Source organism: Sylvia atricapilla, chromosome 30, assembly GCF_009819655.1.
Source record: "Sylvia atricapilla isolate bSylAtr1 chromosome 30, bSylAtr1.pri, whole genome shotgun sequence".
Taxonomy (NCBI): domain Eukaryota; kingdom Metazoa; phylum Chordata; class Aves; order Passeriformes; family Sylviidae; genus Sylvia; species Sylvia atricapilla.
The window spans coordinates 1452177-1461696 of record NC_089169.1 but is presented as its reverse complement, the minus strand read 5'-3'; the positions used below and the strand labels follow the sequence as shown (position 1 = coordinate 1461696).

Below are 9520 nucleotides of genomic sequence, written 5' to 3'. Positions count from 1 at the left end.
ATAGCCAAATTGTGATCACCAAAAGACCTCCCGAACCCCTCCCAAAAGCTCCTCCCCACTTTGCACTCGGTGAGTTACGTCACTCAGAATTTATTGGATTTTTTTTTTTCTTTTTTGCCCTTTATGTTTTCCGTGGAGTAAGATTGCCATCTGCTGTTCGATGTTCTGAACCACAGCCCTTATTTTCGGTGTTTTCGGGGCGCTTACCTCGATTTTATACGATTCCAGCGCAGGCGACACCCAGGACTCTTTCATCTTTCATCTTTCATCTTTCATATTTATTTAGTGTTTTGAAGGCCTTAGGTCATTGTAATCAAACCACAGCTGGCGAGTTTTGCTGATTTTCCCAGTCTCTCGTTCTCAATGTTCTACTACAAGCTAACGATCTAAACAGTAATTAAAGCCACGGCTTGCGTGGTAAAACTAAATTATACACTGAAAGTTACAAAGTTTAAGCAAAATCGAGGAAGTAAAACTAAAACGTAAAATGAAAGTAACAAAGTTTAGGCGAACTGCGAAACGAAAGTACTAAACGAGGAGAAATAGATTCTTTGTTTGGCTCTTTTCCTCCCCCTCAGAACACCCTCACCAAAGGACCCTCAGAGCCCCACCCCCCAGAGACGCTGACCCTCGCCGGCCGCCGTAGGGACACGCCCCCTCCGCGCCGCGGGGTGCGCTGGGAAATGGAGTCCGCAAAAAAGGAGGCCTGTGAAAAACCAGATTCACTTTTTGCTAGATTTTAAGAAACAGGTTTTAATAAAAAAGATAAGACAATTAGGAGATAAGGAAAAAAAAAGCAAAGTACGGCAGGCCGGGTGACTTGGCATTTAGCCAAGTCCACAAATTGCTATTTCACTGGCTTTCTTTAAATACCCTTTCTGTTGTATCAGTCTGTTGAATATTCATATTTTTCCATAAACTAGTTTCCATATTCCGGGGACTGTTTTGCATGGCCCCTCCTTGGCTCCGCCTTTTTAGAGCTGCATGTTTCTTGGCTGTGTCTTCATTATCACCTCCAGCTTGGGCCTTGGTCCGTGCTTTCTTCAGATGGGAGATGCTGATAGCTGGTGTATCAATAGCAGAGTCTTCTTTATATGTTCATTGGATGTTATCACAGCTGAACAGACAGTTTAAGCATACTATATCCTATACTATATCCTATACTATCCTATCCTATACTACTGCCACTATGCCTAATTTTCTTTACTAACAGCAGAAATAAAAACTTATATTCTTACCACAAAGTCATTAATTGTATAGCACACATCTTGCAAAAAGCCACCTTTATAATAGGCATTTATAACAGGCCCGAGGGCCGTGAGCGTTCGCACGGCCGCAGGGGATGACGGGAAATGTAGTCCTGGGGAGGCTCAGAAATGGTGTGTTGCCATGGGAACGGGGCCTGTTGTCATGGATTGAGGAGGATGTTGCTGCCATGAGCCTCGTGGTCATGTCCAGACGTCCAGGGATCTCTGGGGTCCAGGGGTCCACAGATGACAGTGCCAGGGCCAGGAAGTCTATAGGTGTCAGAGGTCTCTGGGGATAATGAGCCTCATGATCATTCCCATGTGCTCCAGGGGGGGTCTTAGGGGTCTGGAGGTGTCACTTCTAGAACCAGGGGGTTCACAGAGATCAGGGCTCCAGGGGTCTTGGGGGTCCAGAGACCACCAGGTCCCACTGCCAGGGCCAAGGGGTGCAGAGGCCTTGGGGTCCATGGCCTTCATGGTCATTCCCAGGCGGTCTCAGGGGTCCATGGCACCACTTCTGGGGCCAGAGTATCCACAGGGATCAGGGGTCCAGGAGTCTTGGGGGTCCAGGAGTTTTCAGGGGGGTCCACAGGTATTTTCCTGGAAGTGGAATTTCATCCACAAAATTCCAGTTGTGCATAGATTGCTCCCACACAACGAATTTGGGGTTGGGATGCTGGTAGAAATGTCCTGAAATGGAGGGGAATCCCTCAACCTAAACCCTTAAGATGCTGGAAAACAAGGAGTTTCCTTCAATTTAAGCACTTAAAATGATGGGACAGAGAGTGTTTACCTCAAACCAATAAAACGACAACTAAATGGGTTCTCCTAGTCAATATAATCCCCTAAAATATGGGGGGAAGAGGCATTTCCCTTAATTTAAATCTGTCAAATGATGGGAAAAGGGGAAATTTCCCTCATTTAAAACCCTTTATAAGGAAAGGCGATAGGGTTTCCCCCTCACTTTAAACCTTAAGATGATGAAAATAGGGGGTTACCCTCAATTCAAACCCAAAAAATGCCATCACTAATGTTCTGTCCTTCTATTTAAACAGGGGTTGGGAAAGGAAAATTGGGAAAAGGAAAATGTCCCCTCAGCCCCTCTCCTTGGCCAGGTTTCACTGCAGGTGTGCCCAGGTGATCCCCCAAAATCAGTCTCCAGCCCCCAGCAGGACCCACTCCCTTTTTCATCCTGGGGCTGCTGCACCTTGGAGTGTGGGGGAGAGGTGGACAAAGGTCCTGCTGGTCACTCCCTCCCCTGGACAGCACATTTTATGTACCCAAGACACGGTGAGGGGTTTGTCGTTTTCTTCCGAAGGAAAAGATCTGTCATTCTCATCCAAGAGTCCATGGCTGAGATTTGGATTCCACTTCCAAAATTTAGTATGTCCAAGGGTTGCTCCCAGATGAAAGCTGCTAGGACTGATTACTCTGGCTGGCCTTGGACTCCCAGGAGCCGCCTCTAGGATGCTCCTGAGACACTGAAGAACGAGGCTTTCCTTCCTATGGTAGAGAGACAATATTCCCCACATTGTGCCTGCAGGCAAAACTGGAATTCCACATCCTAAACTAACAAATGTCCAAGGATTTCTCCCTGATGAAAGCTGACAGGACTAATGGCCCTGACTACCCTTGGACTCCTAGGGGTCACCTCTCAGCTGCCCCCAAGAGATGGGGGTGGAATACTTTCCTTCCTGCGTGTCTTGGTTTGAAAGACAAATGTCTGCCAAGGAGGGCAGGAACCTTCCTGGAATGGAAAGATGACCTCTCCCTCCAAATTACTACAACTTCAAAAATACGGGACTCTCATTAAAAAATGCAGAAAAGGGAATAACAGCTCTTTACTGGAAAATAAACAGAGCAGAATACAACAATCAACAAGACAAGAACTGAAGTTTCCCACTCACTCGGGGCTGGTTTATGATATTTGCTGCAGTTGTGACCACGGCCGGCAGGGGGCGCTGCAGGGAGTCCGCCCAGCCAGCAGGGGGCGCTGCAGGGAGTCCGCCCAGCCAGCAGGGGGCGCTGCAGCGAGTCCGCCCAGCCAGCAGGGGGCGCTGCAGGGAGTACACCCAGCCAGCAGGGGGCGCTGCAGGGAGTACTCCCAGCCAGCAGGGGGCGCTGCAATACAGGCTAGAGCCCCAGTGAGGAAGGTAGAACTCCATCGTAGTGCTGGCTTGAAGCACAGCCGAAGTCTCAGGTCTGAGCCCACAACCACTCATGAAGCAGCTCCTGAAAAAATCCCAAGTGGAAAGAACCCACCCCCAGCCAAATCTTCCAAACCCCTCTCCCTCTCCCCACACCATTTTGTTGGTGTGCCAGAGCTATCAGCCAACTCCATTGGTTTAACTCAGCCACCACCCCTCAGCCCCTCTCCCCTTCTTCTCCCAGTGCCTTCACACTGACAGTGAGAAATATTCACTATGAAACCCAAACCAGGGGCTTTTGCTCTGGCTGAGCACTCCCAGCTCTCCAGGTCACACAGGGATGGGGTCCTGCAGTCCCAGTTGGTGCCATGTTGCTGATGATGTTGGTGATGATGGTGCTGATGTTGCTGATGCTTTTCTGGTGGCCATTGATCCTTGTTGTTGACAGCAGAAGGGTCCTGGGAAAGCCCAGGGCAGGGATTGAGCTGTGGAATTCCCTCTGTCTCTACAGCAGCTCTGCCAAAGCCCAGCGATGCCCTTTGGGCTCCCTGAAATCCCCTCTCCTGACAGAATCTGTGCCAAGGATTCCTGTGGCCTCAGACCCAGTCCCAAGGGCCTGTTTGGGCCATTCCCAGCTGGGGTCACTTCATCTCCCAGCTCAGTCCATCTTGGGATCCCCCTGTCAGCCCAGGATGAGACATGGATTCTGTCCCTATGGATCTCGGTGGCAGCAGGGACATTGTGCCCAGGGGTCACCTAAAGCCCTGTGCTCCCGTGGCTCTGCTGTGCCAAGCCATGGATCCACACAGTCCAAGGGATCTCAGTGTCCCTTTGGCCCACCTGGCAGGAGCCAGGGCCCCTCTAGTCCTGGTCATGGCTCATGCTGCTTATTCCTTGTAAATATGTCCAGAGGATGGGAAGTAACATCATCTCTCCTGTTCTGACTGAGGACCTGCCCCTGGGAGACTGGAGCAGATTTATCCTTGTAGAATTTCTTGTGGTAGTGGTTGTTCCTTTTAACTCCCATCCCTGTGCTGCCAGGGAACAGGTGGGTCCCATTTCCTCTCCATGGTCCTGCAGGTAAAAACACAGCTTTGGGAGCACTGGGAGGAGGAGGAGGAGAGCAGAGCAAGAGCCCAGTGGAAAACACTGCTCAGAAAATGTCATTTGTTGGAAAACTCAGTCAATGAGTGTGCTGGTTTGAAAGTAAACCACCAGGAGAAATGAACACAACACAAATGCCTTGAGAGAGATTTCAGGTCAGAATTACCATTTAATAGAAAGATTACAATAAATGCAATGATACAGAAAAAGATGGCTTAAAACCACAAAGGCAGAGTACAACCTGGCATCCTGTCAGTCAGGGAGGTGGATGAAGTCCTGTTGAATGTGATCCAGTGATCCTGGGGAAGGACTGGTCCTCCTCTAGGTCCCTTGAGCTGTGGTGGTGTCCCAAATCCCCAAAGAGCCCAGATTATATATGGTCAGGTTCAGGCAGGAATGTTCAGTGCTTCCCCCAGGGCGGGGAATTTCACAAGGGAATTATGTATTCCTGTGACTCATGGGATGTTCTGGGGAATCCTTGATGGCCTCAATCTGCACAGGGTGCTCACCTGGACCTTGAGCCATGATGGCTGGGTGCAGTTACGGCTGAGTCAGTTTGGGAAGACAAACACAAATTGCCCTGCAGGCTTTGCCTCCTTCCCTTATCCCACACCCAGCTGAGGGGTCGGCTGTGCACTGGGCAGCTGCAGTGAGTGACCCATCCACTGACAGGTCAGCAGCATGATGGAGATGGGACAGGAACACACAATTTGCTTACACCTCTAGCCTTGTCCTCGTAACCCAGGACACTGGAAATGGAGCCCCAAATCCGTGGGGAACTGGAGCTGTTTCCTCCTGGGGCTGGGCCTAGGAAGGGGCTGTGCTGGCTCGGATCTGAGCCCTGCGCTCCACACGGGCGTAATATTTGTCAGGAATTCCGGCAGCTCTGCAGAGGAAAGAATCCATTAGACTCCCCATGGATCTGGGACCATTTCCTGAGGATGCAGAGGGGGCTGGGAGGTGGCCCAGGCTGGGACACCAGGAAGGACTCAGGGAGCCCAGGAAAGCAGCTCCTGACCTGAACTCCTGCAGCTTCTGCTGCCTGAGCTGGGTGAGGTGCTGGCGGCGCTGCTGGACCTCCTGCTCCTGCTGCCGGCCCTCCTCAAGGACGGCCGCCCGCTCCCGCTCCTTCTGCTGCTGGAGCTCCTGGATCTGCTGCCGGAGATACTCGGCGTGGGCGCGCTGCCGCAGCTCCCTCTGCTCCCGCTCCAGCTTCTCCCGCTCCAGCTGCTCCTGGTGGGCCCTGCGGGAGAGCCGGGCTGCCTCAGGGACCCCGCCACAGCCTCCCACACTGGCACGGCACTGGGCTGGCACTGGAGCCCCCAGAGCCACCAGCAGGAACTGGGAGCCCCCAGCCACTGCCTCAGCAATCCCTGGGTCCCTTGGGCCTCACTTGAGCACCCTCTGGAATTCCTGGCGGTCCTGCTCCACCTGCATGGCCAGGTACTGTTCCTTCTGGGCCACCTGCTGCAGGCGGTCCTGCTTCAGCTGCTGCTCCAGCTCGGCCCTTTTCCGCGCCTTCTCCAGCTCCTGCCGGCGCCATTCCCGGTCTGCCACCTCTTGGTTCCTCTTGGCCCTCAGAGCATCCTGCCCAAAGAGGGGACAGTGCTGGGCCTCCCTCAGGGGCACCTATGGAAGCCCTTGGCCATGGCTCTGGCTCTGCCAGCACTGCTCCAGGACATGCCCTGGCTCCAGGGGCTGGTCCTGCAGAGCCCCCACATCCAGGCGCTGCCTCTTTGCTGGGCTGGGGACAGGGACAGCGGCAGGGGAGCGTGTCACCTGTGCCTGTGCCACTCACCTGCTCTGCCTGCCAGTCCTGGACCTGCTCCTGCATGGCCCTGAGCCGGGCCAGCTCCTTCTCCTTCTCCAGGCGCAGTTGTTCCTGCTCTGCCTCCCAGGCGGCCTCACGCTCCTGTGGGGGAGAGCCCGGGGAGAGAGAGACAGAGAGTGTGGGGCAGAGCTTTAGGGTGTGGGACAGAGCCCCGGGATGGGACAGAGCCCCACGGTGTGGGACAGAGCCCCGGGATGGGACAGGGCTTTAGGGTGTGTGGCAGAGCCCCAGGGTGTGGGACAGAGCCCCAGGGTGTGGGACAGCCTTGGGGTGTGGGACAGAGCTCCAGGTTGTGGGACAAAGCCCCAGGGCAGCTCCTGCAGCCCCTGCCCTCCTCTTACAGCCTTCTGCCGCTGCTGCTCCAGAATCCGCTCATCTTCCAGCCTCTCCTGTTCCCGCTGTTGATCCTTCAGCCTCTGGCTCTCTGCATTGAATTGTCTAATCTCGGCATGGATTTGCTTTAGTTTCGCCTGTTTCTGCTCCCGGGCCTGGAAATGCCATGCAGGGTTGAAGGCCACCAGGCCGAGTGCTCCTTCCTCCTCCTCCTCCTCACTCAGGGCAGGCAGGCTTTGGGTCATCTCCCAGGGATGTCACCAAGTCCCCATGGTGGGGACCACAGCTCTGATCCTGCTGGCTGCTGTCCCCACTCACTGAGTGTGGCTGATCCAGCACTGCCAGACCCTTTCCAGCCAGGTGGAAACTTCCCTGCACCCCCGTATTCCCTGCTCCCACCTTCTGATCCTCCCTCTTCATCTGCTCCAGGCGCTGCAGTTGCCTCTGCCCCTCCTGGTACACCTCCTCAGCCCTCAGCGCCCTCTCCTCTGCGTTCTGCTCCATCTGTTTCACAATGTCCTGCCTGGCTCTGGGAATAGGAGAGCAGAAGGGTTCCCTCTGGCTCCATCCTGCTCCATCCCCATCATGGGAACGCTGGCATGGACAGGGCCGGTGCGGTTGGAATGGGCCGGATGCCTCCATGGGGAAGAGGGAACCTTGTGCCCACCTCATCAGCTCCTGCTTCCTGTGGCGCTCCAGCTCCTCTTGGACCTCCCTGCCCTTGTCCCGCTCCAGTTCCATCATCTTGTCCAGGCGCTTCTCCTCCTCCGCCAGTTCCTTGTGGATCATCTGCTTCTCCAGGACTTGCTTGTCCCGGATCATGTTGCACTTGGCATTGAGGAACAGCTGTGGGGACAAGAGGTGTGTGTGGCCCGGAGGGGCACTGGGACACAGGGAGCAGGGAGGACAAGGGAAGGAGAGGAGGAATCTGGGAGCACGAGGAGCAGGGGAGGCTCAGGCAGCGCCAGGTGACAGCGGCGAGTGGCGGCCCTACCGCGTTCAGCTCCCGTATCTCTTCATCCTGCTCCAGCCTCATCCTCCTCGCCCGCTGCAGCAACTTCTGCTTCTCCTGCTGCTGGCGCTCCTCCTCCAGGTCACTCTGACTCTTGTCCTCCAGGTCTGCCTTTCTCTTCTCCTCCATCTGGGCCTTTTTCAGGGTTTCCTGTGGGGACACAGAGCGCTGCCTGATCCGGGGGCTCACAGGGGTCACACTTCAGGTGCTGCATCCCCGGCACTGAACGGGGACATGACGGGCTCCTGGGGCCCTGGCACGGCCATGGGCACCCCTTCCCACATCTCTGGGCAGACACTCGCTGCCCTTGGAAGGCTGGGCACAATTCCAGGGATGCTGCCCAGCTCTCAATTCCAGGGACACAGCCCTGAGCCCTGCAACCTTTCCTGTGCCCCGAAACATGAGGGACAAAAGGGACCCCCTTGGTGAAGGCACCCCCCTAGAGCCTGGCCGTGGAGCGGGAGAAGAGGGAGCAGGAAAGGAGATGCCTACAAAAGCAGCGTCCTGTCTGGCTTTCAGGGTCTTCAGCCTGTCCCAGCACTCCAGCTCAGTTGGGGCTCGAGCTGATTCCTTGATCCTTTCATAATCCTTTTCCTCAATGATGAGACACGGCTGAGGCTTCTGCTGGGGGATGCTGGGGAGCACAGGGAGAGAGCTCAGCGACACGGAGACCCCAACAGCTCCCTGTGTCCCCTGAGCTGCCCAGTCGGCCACCAAGCCAGCCCAGAGCACTGCGGGAAGTGCTGGGGAAGCCGTGGGGACCCGGCTCTCCTGCTTTGGGTGAAGCAGGAAGGGAAAGTGTGGTGAAAGTGGCACCAGGGATGCAGGGGGGCAGGACCCCTGGGAGTGGCCAGGGCACACTGCCAATCCCTGCTCCCCAGAGATTTTGGGATGGTGCAGTGACACCCATTCCCCCAAAACCCTTCAGGGCTCAGGCACAGCCTTACACGAGGTCCCGGATCAGGTCCTTGGTGATGATTCGGATGGTCTTGAGCTTGGGCTTGAAGGAGAGCCGCTCTCGAGGATATTTTGGCACATCCTGAGAGATGACGGCAGGGCCTCTGGAGCCCGTGACCTGCAGAAAAGAAAAGTTTGAGGGACCCGAACCCCTTCCACCTGGCGCTCCTCGGACACCCGCTGATCCCGGGAAAAACTCTGAGCCCTCTGCCGGGGACACTCCCGGAGGGGACAGAGGGACCGGGGTCAGCGGGAGGAGCTGGACATTCTGCGGAGTGGGGAAGGGCTGGGGAGCCCGGGAGGCCGAGGGAGCGACATCGAGACGGACGGACTGAAATCCCGGCGGGGGAAGCTGGAGACGGTGGGCGAGGAGAGGCTCCCGGTAGGAGCCCCCGGCACGGTGGGACCGGAATCCTGTGCCGGCTGTCGCGGCTGCCATCGCGCTCTCGGTGCTGTCCCGTTTTCCTGGAGCCGAGTCACAGCGTGCTGGAAACGACGGTGAGATGTGTCTGTCCCGACTGTGAGAGCGTGGCCGAAGTCGCGATTTGTCGGGACCGGCTGTTGTCATGGCAACGCCCCAACAGCTTACACGGAATCCGGGAATGGGCCGGGGCGGGGAATTGGGGCGGTGCCTCGGCAGGAGGGGCGGGGCTTAGCCTGAAAAAGGCGGGGCTTGGCGGAGTTGTGTCACCCAGTGTGCTCACACATGTCCCCTGTGGTGTCCCCCTTGCACAGATGTCCTTAAAGTCGTCTTACATGAACGCGACACACGCGACCCCCCGTCCCTGGGGGTCACCGGAGAGTCACCAGTGGTAACCCCACCCCACCCCTCCTCGCCCCGCCCCCTGCTCTTTGCCACGCCCTTTTAAGCCCCACCCCTTCAAGCCCC

At 56.0% G+C, this 9520-nt stretch overlaps 1 protein-coding gene across 1 annotated transcript; it reads right to left on the bottom strand.

The window, feature by feature from the left end:
* Positions 1–4637: 4637 nt before the first annotated feature.
* Positions 4638–9405, bottom strand: LOC136372924 (cilia- and flagella-associated protein 45-like). Its single transcript, XM_066337780.1, has 10 exons — positions 8622–9405; positions 8167–8308; positions 7657–7824; positions 7330–7508; positions 7062–7191; positions 6671–6817; positions 6297–6410; positions 5892–6085; positions 5517–5741; positions 4638–5384 (listed from the first exon to the last, which is right to left on the bottom strand). Exons 1-10 carry the CDS (start codon positions 9197–9199, stop codon positions 5306–5308), a joined length of 1956 nt encoding a protein of 651 aa, XP_066193877.1. The 5' UTR covers positions 9200–9405; the 3' UTR covers positions 4638–5305.
* Positions 9406–9520: the final 115 nt, after the last annotated feature.